Below are 13906 nucleotides of genomic sequence, written 5' to 3'. Positions count from 1 at the left end.
TAGAAAAAAAATTAATCGAGTCTTACTAGCTGCTTATTTATTAGCCATTGTGTATTCGTGTCGATGAATCGCTTTATAGATATTTTTATTAGATCTATGAATTATTTTGAAAATGTTCTAGAGAAGATTTATTTCGGGTTCCGGTTGGAATTAATACTCTAAGCTTCAATTTTTTTATTTTATTTTATATTCTAGAAAATTATCTTTTGATTTATACAGTTTCGCACCTGTTCGTAATTCATAATTTTGTTATGTAGGTAAGAAAGTTTTCTGGGTAATCCGAGATCGATTCGTCGCCGATCTCTCTTACGATTGTGTAATATCTTTAATTTAAAAATCTGTATTTGAGTTTAAATTTAAGGATCATGTAAGTAGAGGCGAGTGAGTGAAGGACACGATAAATAAAATGAATTGTTAGCAAATATTGTTGTAATTCGCATGCCTATTCCTAAAAAATAATGTCGAAAGTATAAATTTCGGTAAAAAGATTAATCGTTGGGAATATCGGTAGCAGAAATGACTTTTTCGGGGGAATATCCTTAAAATGAAGGACATTCGCAATATTTTGGAATTTTCCGAACGCGGCCAAAATATAGGGCATGTCTGGGGAAAAAGGATGTCTGGTAATTCTATACATAAAAATATACGAACGTGTAAAATACGTGAAAAAGTTAAAGAATCTTCTGTATGTCTCTAACTTCTACCCGAGCAACCTGATGAATCTGTGTATATAAAAGGGTGACCCAAAAGTCGCTTAACCATTATAAGTACTGCATTTATGTCTTATTAAAATACTTTATTAATTACAAACTTTGCAAAATTTGTTTGATATAAGAACCTTGTCGAGGGTTTGCATGAAATACGGTTAACTGACTTTTGGTCACCCTATACTTTTGACAGGAATGTTGGTTGGATTGTCTACGCCTCTACGGAGTACGGATCTAAGTGGAGCGGTTGAAACTACCAGTAATTGGGTCATTAGAATAGTAAAAAGAGGCAAGGTGCAGATTTTACAAAGGAAAGTAAATATTTAGGTTAGGTCTTAATGGCATTAGAATTTTAATTAAACATCTGGAAAGAGAAAAGTAAGATGATGAATAAAGATGTGTATCATCTGATATTTATTTAATCGATAAAAAGAGATGGAGACGATGAAACTTTAGCTGAAAGGTGTCAAATGTAAACGAACAAGTAGCAATTAACTTACTTAAAGGAAGTGTGTAGAAGGAAACACTGCTGATAAGATGATAAAAATACTATCGAGTGATCTATATATAGATATATACAGTATATACAGTTTAAATTAATTGGTATTTTAAATATTTTAATCTGCATATTCATTAGGTGATACTGCAAATATTATGATTGAAACGGAATTTTTATGGCTTTTGACTCGGAAGTTTTTTGATGATTTCTTTATAGAGCATAGAATATTCTTTAAAATTAAGTTTCGAGTTCCCTCTGTGTAACTAGGCACGTAATGAAACGAGAGTTTTCCCTGTGTCTATGACTGCTATGATGTGTAGTAATGAAGTCTCACCTCTTCTTTAAATATTTTTTCCAATGCTAACCAACTAATCCCAGTAGGAAAAGCAATAACATAGTTGCGAGCAGTAAAATAAGCCCGAGTATCAACGTCTATCCCCACAGTGAGCCTATACAATAAAACCCAATCTCCCAATGACTACCATAGCATAAACCATACATACCCGTAGAACCAAAAGGCTCCCTCTTACTCGCGTGACAATTAACAATATGAGAAATCATCCCAATTTCCTTTAATCTTTCACTATTGAGCGGTGTTAGGTTTGATGGTAGTTTTGGGGGAGTCGAATTGCTATTTTGGAATTAGATACCGGTACGTGGCTTAAAATAGGAAAATAATTATCTATAAGTTTACCATTTAACACGGTAGCATCCACGCTCTTCTATACGAGTTCCTTCGGAAAGAAATCAAATATTTCGTAAACCACAATAGATTTTCAGAATTTTATATTAAAAAAATGATTTTTCTGTTATAATTTTAGGTCGTCGTAACAGTCCTAGACAGGAACGATAGTCCTCCCGTCTTCCGTAACGCTCTTTACCTCATCTCTCTGTCTGAAGATGCTCCTCCTGGCCACACGGTCACCGTGGTTTCTGCGACAGATGCCGACACAGAAGGAAGTATCACTTATTCTCTTGTAGAGAATAAAGACAACAATTTATTTCAACTAGATGCTAAAACTGGAGTTCTTCTGTTACGAGAACCTTTGGATCGTGAAGTAACATCCTTACACAAGTTACTGGTTAGCGCTAGTGACGGAGTTCAATCGTCCGAAACGACAGTCACTATCGAGGTATCAAATGTTTATTTCTCTTCAATTATTAATATTTTCTGTACACAACTGATATAAAAGCATTTCCTAATAGTTGTAGCTAATATATTAAATATAAATTTTCAGAAATCTTTTGTGTAAGTGAGATCTAAAGACCTACGTTGATAGTTTGCGTGTAACTCATTCTTATTTTGCCATTCTCACGAATAAATTAATTATAATAATGAAGAGCTTTTGTATATTCAGATCCTTTCGTGGATCCAAATCCCTGTTTTAACGCTAAATAAATTAATAATCGTGGTATTTGAATATGTTAAACCAAGTCCTTCATACAGCTTGGTATATGAGGGATTCATAATGGAAGGATGACAGTATACAACTACACTATATATCCCCATTTATAAGGTTCTATCCTGCATCCTGCCGTCCTTCATATAATATTATTCCGGAAATATACGAGTAGATTTTAGTGTATTATACGCTTACAAAATGCAGAAGATCCCGCTTATTATACGAGTCTAGGTAAGAAAACCAATGACATAATGAAATGGACTATGCCATTGGTTTTCTTAGCTGCCTGCCTCCTAGATACATCCATTATATTTGGGTAAATAGGCCTTCTTTTTTTGATGTGGCTGATAACACGAAATCGCTAACTACTGCTTTAAAATTACTGAATAAAAAGTATAGCCCTACCGGATGAATTATTTCTTCAAGTTATACATTTTAAAATTGTTTTAACGTTCCATTTTAATGTTAAGAGTCACCACACCAAAATGTCTTCTAATTGTAGTGTTATTTACTTATTTTTCACGGTGTTATCAGTTCGGGCTAATCCTAGAGTGTTTACAGTAAGCGGAGTCTACTGTACATAGTTTTGTTAAATGAACCGTTCAAGTATCACGTCAGAAGTTTATGTGGAGATTCGTTTGTATCAGCGTGACAATGGGGGGAGCCAGAGTTAATCTTTGATGACGTAAGGTTGCATCCGTCGTTTATTTTTCTCCCTAATCGTCACAAAATTGCCTGAAAATAATTCCTGTGTATTTGCAAATGGTTTAAACTTCTGCCCTGATGACATAATTAGGAGGAGGGCCACCTTGATTCCCGACGGTCGGTGATGACGGGAAGGGGGTATAAAAGGGCAAATTTTTGCCGATGCAATACTTGAACGGCACCCAAACAGTATCATTTTACTAAATAGTTATGTACAAATCTTATGAATAGGTCATCGACACAAACGACAATCCTCCAGTTTTCCAGCAGTTTGCATATTCGTTCGATATCGTGGAAGACATGCAGAGGGGTGCTCAAATAGGAACAGTAGTTGCTACCGATGCCGATAATGGCATCAATGGTCAAGTAAGCTACAGCGTATTAAGTGATTGGGGAAACGACGTATTTTCTTTAAATCCTCAAACTGGGATCTTTACTTTAACTTCGCATCTCGATTACGAGCAGGTAACTACGATTACAATACTCATAACACTCCTGGTATTCTCAATAATGATACATTACTTACGAAATTTAGGTTCAGCATTACATTTTCGTGGTTCAAGCTCAAGATTCGGGACAACCGAGTCTTTCTACAACTGTTACAGTTTATTTCAACGTTCTGGATCTAAACGACAATGCACCCTTATTCGATCCCATGAGTTACAGTGATGAGATCTTTGAAAACGTCACAGTTGGAACCAGCGTCATACAAGTTACTGCTACAGATTTGGATTCAGGTAAGTTAAAACATCGTTTCTACCCAAATTTTACATTATTTTAAGCTGATTTATGAAATTTTCCGTGATTTTAACCTTAAATTAACTGTATGTAGACATATTGAAAAAAATGGGCGCACCAGAAAATTCTAAGCAATGAAACTGATTTTAAAACTATTATTATACTGTATAAATGGTACAAATTCAGCTCTGAATGAGGCTATTAGAGCTGTAAATATGCTAGAGGGGCTAAAATTTAGGGAGGGTCCAAACCTTCATTCATAACTGCAATTTTACTGTATAAATAATAAGTATATTTTATTAAATCAGGATTTTTTGGTCTTTTCTTTGGTAGTTTGTTGCCTGTTTCACAGTCAGAATTAAAGCAGAAACCTTACTTTGATACTTCACATGCAGTTGAAACTAATTGCTTATAAGCAATAAAAGAAATTCAAATTAATTAGAGCAAATTCTTTTGGGATAAATGCCAGAATACCTCATAATTAATGTTTCCAACATAGTAAATGCTTCTTATATTTATAAAAGTAAAGTAAAAAGGAATTAAAAAAACATTACTTAATCTTTATAATTTCAAGCAAATTAATAAAATTTCATATTAATTACAAAGATAAATTCTATATTTCTTTTAACAAAGCTTCCTTTGCTAAATATAATCGCTTGGGTGAAAGATCCCTGCCACAACGCCAATTAATGCAAATTAACTGGTGAAGTGATTTAAACAGAATTTTAATAACAAAGAAGCAAAGGTACTGACATTCAAAATATACAATTAATGAGTAGAATATAGTTTATTTTTTTGTTAAAATCATATTGCATATATTCATAACTAACCCAATTTTTTACATGTCAACTACAAGGATAATATTCTTTATTCTTGTAATTAATTAACCAGTTTGATCAGAGATTAAAAAAAGGTTTATTTATTAAACAGATAAACATTTACAGATTAGTTAGATCAACTCTAAAGTTGAAAGAACTACAATGGATCAACAATCACTTGTATAAATTAAACTGGTTGTTCGTCCACTGGTTCGTTAAATTAACCGATTTGGAAATAGGCTTACGTCGTTAATAAAGACCGCCGAAAGACGCGACGGTCTATATTTTTTTAATCTTCGTGTTTTATGGAGAAGAATGGTGGAATTTAGTTTCGGCACGAGTGCAATTTGGCAGGAAAAAATCCAGATTTTTGCGACGATGACGGAAGTTTAACACGAGCGTTAATCTCGAACTTATTAAATGGATCGTATTTTATAATTTTCTGTTAGGATCTCTGCAAGTCGGAGTTCCTTTTTGTAGGATAATCTGACGTCGAATACAAGAAAATAGGTACGATTTAAAGACTAACAATTACAATTTATATCGGTGCAAAAAGTATTATCAAAAATAGCACATTCCTATATTGATACTATTTTTTATACAATGTTAGGAAAATAATAGATTATAAAGGAGTTCAAACTGTTTTTCCCTTTAGTGAATTTCTTAAAACCTTTACTAATCTACAACTAATAATATATATAAACTGTAATCAAAATAATAGGATAGGATAGGAGCTATTTATGCTTCGTGCATTCATGGATCACAGAGAGATTCCTGAACTATTAGCATAATTACCATTTAAATTTAAATAGTGCAGTTTAGTAGTCCAAAAACAGAAAATTTCAAAGAGGAATTAAAAAGAGAATAAGACAAAAGTTACATAATAGCAACAAAATTGGCAACGAATAATTTATGTACAAAAATACAACATAAATGTGGTAAAACCTGTCCAAAACAGAATCCGAATAAAACAGAAACCTGCCTTAAACAGACAAAAACTATTCGGTACCGTGCGAGTCTGGTTTACACAGGTTTTACCGTATTAATATGAATAAATATGTAACAAAAATACCAAACAACTAGTAACGAACAAATGGCCATCGTTTCCGACGAACACTTTCGGATACAAAGAAACAGACGAGTTTTCGCATCGCGTCATTTGATGTTCTACTAATATTTCTGAATGTTAAATTAAATTAAATGATATGAATGGTTTACATTTGCCATATAATATTATTGTCGACCGATATCATGTAATATGAAATACTTATTAAAATAATTCATATTAAATGATATATATTAAAGTTAAATGAAATAAATCATTATCATTTGAAATACTTCAAATACTTTTATCAACAAGTTCATTTGTATCATCTTACATTCACACTTTTACGAATCATTTTGTGTGCTTCCAGTGCTATTGTTATTTCTAGTAGGGTCTTGAGTTTCGGTAAGTAGATTATTCATTGTTCTATCTATGAATATTGTTTAAATTATTCGGTGAATATTGTATATATTAATATAAGCAATAAATATTGTATAAATAGCAAAAGTACATTGCTGGATTAAGAAAACCAAGCTATATTTTATCAGAAAAGAAAATGTTTTCATACTAATTTAGGCCAGCATCTGCTGTCTAAATAGAATTTAGATGCAGTTTAAAAAAACATTATATTATCAGTTGACATCAGAATAATTTATTAGTTTATTTTTAGAGTTTGAATTTGATAAAAATAATGCAAATGACAAAATTCATTAGTTCAGAATTTCTAATTACTATTTTATCTAAACTACATTAATTAGAACAAAGTTTTTTCTTTCTGATTTAAAAAACAAAAGAATAGAAGTTGCCAATTCTCTCGGATTTATCGGGACACTTTTTCAGAATTAGGCAAAAATGTTTAAATTCTTGGACTACTGAATCGAGGCTTTTGTTCCTCCTGTATTTACTCAGTCGGATGATTATCAGACAAAGAATAAGCAATAGTGTTTTGATGTTGTCAACAGTAAAAAGATATCAAATCTCCCAAAATTTTTACTCCTGGAACAGAAAACTTCCAGAATTGGCTCTTTAGGAGTCAGCAAGCTTGGTAGTAGTAACAAGTAACTCTGTTATCTCTCAACTTTCACCTGAAAAAACCTAGAAATAATCTACGAAAAAAGATCGGCACGTCGCCTCCTGTCCTTTCGTTAATTTTTATTTTATAAAAAATAATTTTTACTAGATATTCTTCCACTGTTCATTTCTTCATCTTCTGATTTTTTTTTCAAAAGCAGTCTTTACAGAAATATTGTGTTTACGTTGCAAGACGATGATAAAATAGAAAAATTTAGAGTACTTGTACGTCTCGGTTACTTAATCGAGAAATTTCAAATACGATGATAAACTAACGAGTGAAATTCTCGTTAAGTCCGACCCCGCTGGAGATCTCCCCAACCCCTTGACCTTTAACCACCAAAATTTAATAGTAATGCTCCTTACATACAAGTTACCATGCCAAATTTTGTTTCTTAAACTTTACCCCAGCCTGAGATATTCAATAAAATGGAGGCCCGTGCACACATATCAAGAGAATTTTTTCCCAATTTTTTATTTTTTTGGGTTTAGTGGGATATCAGAACGTCAAGATTTGCAAAAGTCCCGAAGGGTCGTAAACATTTATGATTCAATAGCTGGAAAAATATGGTTGCGTAACAAATTTAAAGACAAATTTGCATAACTTACTGCTAATATAATTATTTTAATATAAAAGGAAAGTATAATATGCCATATTATGTAATCTCAAGTTTCCCCATCAAAATTCCTCCATATTGATATAACTCATAGATTATTGCATACATTCACAAATTAAAGACTTATTCTTTGTAAATTAATAATTGCATTTACTATTTATTTATTGAGCAATTTAATTTCTATTTTTTCTCGTATGTTTCGAAACAATTCAATTATTTATATTCTACTATTTTTTTATTAAGGTGAAAACGGAAATATTTTCTTCAATATCTTGGAAGGAGACGATCGGCAGCAGTTTGCGGTTACGTCTAATGGAACCATTTTTACCACTAAACCGCTCGATCGCGAAACCCAATCTTTCTACAGTCTCATTCTCGGCGCCACCGATCGGGCAATGCCCGAAGAGAGAAGGTTATCCAGCACGGTTCAAGTGACGATCATCTTAAAAGATGTAAATAACATGTCTCCCGAATTTGTCACTCCAAACAAAACTTCGATATTGGAAAATGTTCCTATAAACACTGTAATTATGGCGATCAAGGCCGTCGATCGAGACGAAGGTCGAAATAGTTACATAGAATACAGTCTAGCTCCTCATTCCGATAGAAAATTCACTCTGAGTCCCGTAGATGGGCTGTTGAGAGTAAACAGTTCCTTAGACAGAGAAATAAAATCTCAATACGAAGTGACCGTCATTGCTAAAGATAGAGGTCATCCTCCGAGATTTGCTTCCGTAAACATAGTCGTCGACATCCTAGACGAAAATGACAACAGCCCGGTATTTGATCCGAAACAGTACAGCACCTCCGTTTCGGAGAATGCCAGCATCGGCCTCAGCGTCTTACAGGTATTCGCGTCGGACAGGGACGACGGATTAAACGGACAAGTTCGTTATTCCGTCGTAGCCGGCGACACCAATCACGATTTCCAGCTTAGCGAAGATACGGGAATCATACACGTAAGCAAAAACTTAGATTACGAGAGGAAGAATCATTACTTATTGATAGTGCAAGCAGAAGATAACGGTAACGACGTACATTACGACACTGCCACCGTCACGATCGTCGTTACGGATATTAACGACAATCCGCCGACGTTCTTAGATTCTCCTTACGAAATTCATATTTTAGAGAATGCTCGATCGCTTCCTACTTATCTAGTGACTTTAAGTGCGTACGATGCCGATTTATTACCAAATAACAGGCTGCATTACTTAATTAAGGATGGTGATAAAAGTCTTTTTCATATCAACTCGACAAGCGGAGAAATAACCGTGCAGAAATCATTAGATAGAGAAGTACAGGCAGAATACGTTTTGACAATATTGGCCGTCGATTCAGGTAATTTACATAGTATCATTTTATTTTCTTTCTTAAAAGAAACTAATTTATTTCATTTATTATGTGTTTTTGATTAACAAGTAATAAGTCCTTCAAGCTTTTCAGCCCTCTGACTATGAGCTGAAAGATTTGAAAGTACTTGGAACTGAATGTAATTGTTTCAATTGTCAATGAAGTTTACATAAAAATAACAATTTATAAATCTCTCTCTCTCTCTTAAGAGTAGTTATGCGTATTCAAAAAACTGGTCATCAATTGAAACAAGTTTTATGTTCTAAGTAACTAAGAATTTTACTGTTTTAATTCAATTACTTTGGTGTTTGCAATATTTGGCTTGTATCGTGAAGATAAATACCAAATATATTTTAGCAAAATGTAACATTAACTAGACAGTAAATTGTATTGTTGGTAAATATTATACTGGGTGCACAGTGAAGCTCTTATACAGTGATGTGTGAGTGACACAATATACGATATGCAATTATATATTGAGTGGTTCCATTTTTACCACTAACCATTCAGTTGTGAAACCCAACCTTTCTATAGTCTCATTCTCAATACCACCAGTCAATACACAGTAATGACTACAACACAAAGACATAGGAAAATGAGAATATGTGTGTTATATATAAACATGGGAAATGAATGAGAACACACAAATGAGCATGTAAAAAATACAAATTTTATTGTCTGTGCCTGACACACATTAGCAGTTGATGAATGCAGGATGTCCTTTTGTATTAATTAAATTGGTCAGACTCTATGACTTTGTAATTGACTTGTTTTCTGTATCATGCATCATTTTCAAGATGAGTGCTAACTTTTAAATTTTACCCTAGTTGGTAAAATTTAAAAGTGGTAAGGCAATTAGGCACTATTTTGTGGTGTCTAATTGCCATATTGTAACTATACATCACATTCATAACTGTATCTATCTACATTTATCAGTTAAATGCATGTATAAGAACTTTACTATGCACCTTGTATATGCATATTATTAAGTCCGGATAGGGGGTGCTAAATAAGATTCTATCATAAAATTATAATGTATTAAAATGTAAACCATTGAAATTTTTAATTTAGTCTTTATCTAACCCTCTATTTTTGAGATTCCAAAATATTACTTCTCATCAGATTTAGTCACTTTACTAGTGATTTTATTTATATATATATTCATGGCTTCTAGAAAGCGATAGGACATGATGATTTGTCTGAGTTACATTCACTTTTGGAATATTAAAATTAAATTAATTAATTTATTTATAATTGTTATATTTTACAAGAGATAGCAGCCTTCTGCCAAATTACTTAGTAATAAATTAGCCTGGTAGTCCAATAAAGAATCCAGCTATCTGTTTGGCATATTTACTTCTCTTGGAGCCTATATATTGTTACACAAAAAATAATCACACAATTGACATTTTTTATAAGGAATTTCATTCTCCTTTCAATTATATTAGAAAATAGTTACTAATAACAAATTTATTAGAATAAAATTGAAGATGTGCATACAACCATTTACTGCCACAAGAGCATATCAAATTAAAGCATCTGGCTGTTGATGTTAGTGCTGATAGCAGTAAAGAAATATTTATGAACTTGTAAACGTATAATTAATTGTTTTAGATAACAATGTGAACGTTTGTTTTTCATTATTTAAATAAATCAATAATATAAAAATAAATTTATTCTCTTTGGTTAAAGATGATAAAATATGTATAACTCCATGTGTTTAACAATTATATATTCTTTATGAAGACATGAATTTCATCATCAATAAGAAAAAGTAAAACCAGAAATTGACAGAAAAATCATCCATCAACTATAATAAATTACTAAACGTTTGGGATTTGAAAACATTTTTAAAGTTAAGATTCCCTGCACATTTCAATTATGTGCAGTACACGAAATTAAAATTTTGTTCCTTCGCATTTACATAGAATTAGCTCAAACTATGTTCACACTGACATACCAATAACTGCAGAGTCGTTACAAACGACCAGTTTGACCAGTTTCTACGAAGTTTGCAAAACTCTTCCAATAACCTAACTATATTTGTACGAAACGGTAATGTTTGTCTTTCATAAATTGAAAACGGTTCGACTTCTGACAGATACCCGAGTTCGTTTGTTCGCGGACGAGTAGAAAGTTTTCCTAATAAATATTGACAATGATGTAGAATAAACGTCGGCTTTTTTTTTTTTATTACTCTGACGTCCGAAGAAATTGTATAAATGTCTGCTCGTTTCAATTTATATTTGTTTACTTTGTCTCTATAAATGTAGCTTTCATAGTCTTTTCTAATAAAAAGTGGTAGATGTATTGTTTAATGTTCCTTCCTTTCTTAACGGTCGTCTCTGCCCGAGAGATTGATGACACAAATTTCCACTAATTCCCTGCTGCAGTTCTCGTAAGACAGACGCATCCAATATTCAATGTCTCCAGTCCGATTTATTCTGTCTTCGTCCTCCTATATAATCTGTGTTTTCATAAATTTTGTTAATAAAATAAAATATAAATCAAATTATAAGTTAACAAAATGCCAAACCATTGAAGAAAATAATTAATTTTTAAAAATTTTATTTTCAGGAACACCTAGGCAGACTGGCACAGGTACGGTAACTGTAATTGTGAATGACGTAAATGATAACAAACCGGTGTTCGATAAAGAAAAATACACTGTTACTGCAATGGAAAACCTTCCGGTTAATTCGCCCGTAATTACGATAACTGCCGTCGATGCCGATACCGGCAGAAATGGCTTGATTAGGTAAGATGTCGGATTAATATTAAATAATCTTGTACGTAAATTCTTAATAATAATTACAGAATATTTTTTATAAACAATACTTATTGTTAATTAATTGTATCTTTATAAGTTTGCTTTTTACTGCCAATAACATTTGTAAAGAAGATTAAAATGCATTGAATTTGTATGAAATATAACTTTAGATTAGATTGAGACACTTATCAAAAAACTGTTTTTAGTGTGTACATTTAAATTTTTCAAATAGATTAGTTGAGTTAGTTTACAATAACTTATTTATGCACGTAGGAAAGCCACTTTATATTCAAAACATGCAAAACGAATATAGAAAGATTACTCATAGATGAATGAAGAAGATACTTATAGTCAGTTTACTTCATGCATGAAACAAAGAAGCAAAGTGGCCACCTCATCACTGTATACTACAAAATGTATCTTTCCACGTTATCTGTCTCATTGTATAAGCATCTTAATAAAAATGTTAACATCTGCTAATTATTATAAATTTGGTCCCAGAAACAATTGTCACCAAAGAGTACTGCTTCGCGCACACTTCCATAAGAAAGTTTGCAAAAGTTATAGCAAACAGTCTGCAGTTTATGATATTCACCATATAACAAGTCAATGATTGTCAAAGCAGAAACTTTTTCGGTATAAAAAACTAGAGATACTTTTCACACTTTTCCGTCACCCGACTTTTAATAAAACAAACATTTTTCTCTTGTTCAAGAGGCCTTCTTCAGATTAAATGTTACAGAATGTAATTTAAACCGAAATTCTAATTTTAGAGTAAAATATTCTAATCAAGCAACCCGAAAACACTTGTTTTACTAAAATTTGTGTGCTGAAAAAGTGTAAAACATCTCTCTAAAGTTTCTTATCCATATAAAAATGTTTTTACAGTACTACATCTTTGATTTTCCTCAAAATATCCTATCCTTGCATCAGTAGACATGTTTATTATATAACTGAACATAATATGGTGTATTCAGACCAAAAATTTAACATCAATTGCATATTATTTTGTTTAAAAGATCACAGTATATATTTTCTATAACACTTAATAACTATCATACTAATTGTTCAAATGAATATTTCTTTGATAAGTATTATCAGTCTGTAGTAGGAAGAAATGGGGCTACAACCCAAGATCCCGAAGTTTTTGGGGTTCTGTGTTGAAAAAATATTATTGTTGTCATTATAATATTGCTATTTTATTGCCTTAACTGACTTTTCTTTTGAAAGTAATAACTTATAAATCATTTATAAATTGAAAAATATGTCAATAGATTAATTTCTAATTATTTTTAAGATTTTTTAATGAGCCGATATTACAAGAGAAAGAAACAACTTGTCATTAAATTTGTTTCAAATTAAGAAAATTTTCTCTACACATTTAAATAATATTTATTTCAACTATTTTTGGTTTAGATTTTTAAAGAATATACATTTGTTTCAGTATTATTCTTTTATACAAAAGTATTACTAATTGAAGGCATTTTATTTGAATATATTCCCATTAAAAAAAATGTTAAATATTAATAATTAATTTATTAATCAGTAAAACTTAAACAGTCTATTTGATATAAATCTATAATAGTTTGTATAACTTGTACGTACATACCAAAATATAAAGCGTGCAAGGATGAACTAGCCACTAGTACTCGGCCGAACTAACCGACGCACCTTTAACAGTGGGTGAAATTTAAAGAATGCTAATGTGTTTGACCCAGTTAATGGGTCATCTTCAAGCATGGACAGTCAAAAGCAGAATCCACTTTCTAATATACTTTCAACCATCCATGATTGAAAATGGCCCATTAACTGGGTCAAAAACATTAGCGTTCTTTAAAAACTTTGCCCACTGTTAAAGGTTCATTGGTTAGTTCAACTGTAAAGCACATACAACAAATAGACTGAAGTAATTCAGATAATAATATACCTATCTACATCAGATAATACTCTGTTGTTTTATATTTGAACAAATTAGTTGAATTTTTGACAGTCGTGGATATTCTGTCTTCTAAAAGCTGGAATTTTTGGTTAGATTACACAAACACGCTTTTTGTACATTTTAAAGCCTGTAAATTGGGCCGAAAACATTTGTTTGGTGTGTAAAGTTAATGTTGGAAATATATAAAAAGTATATTTGTATAATTTAACTGTCAAAAATTCTGTGTACAGAAAAACTGCAA

General features: G+C 31.7%; 1 protein-coding gene across 1 annotated transcript in view; it reads left to right on the top strand.

Moving 5' to 3' along the window:
* The window catches only part of ft (cadherin-related tumor suppressor fat), a 101068-nt gene that overhangs the window by 51956 nt on the left and 35206 nt on the right, over positions 1-13906 (top strand). The window contains exons 2-6 of the mRNA XM_067278720.1: positions 2028-2339; positions 3546-3779; positions 3850-4051; positions 7847-8944; positions 11534-11714. Coding sequence (XP_067134821.1) covers positions 2028-2339; positions 3546-3779; positions 3850-4051; positions 7847-8944; positions 11534-11714 — 2027 coding nt within the window. The remainder of the gene's footprint in view (positions 1-2027; positions 2340-3545; positions 3780-3849; positions 4052-7846; positions 8945-11533; positions 11715-13906) is intronic.

The sequence above is a fragment of the Centruroides vittatus genome, unplaced genomic scaffold, assembly GCF_030686945.1.
Source record: "Centruroides vittatus isolate TY-2023 unplaced genomic scaffold, ASM3068694v2 contig_817, whole genome shotgun sequence".
NCBI classification, from domain to species: Eukaryota; Metazoa; Arthropoda; class Arachnida; order Scorpiones; family Buthidae; genus Centruroides; species Centruroides vittatus.
The sequence above is the reverse complement of the archived record's forward strand: the minus strand, read 5'-3'. Positions and strand labels throughout refer to the sequence as shown.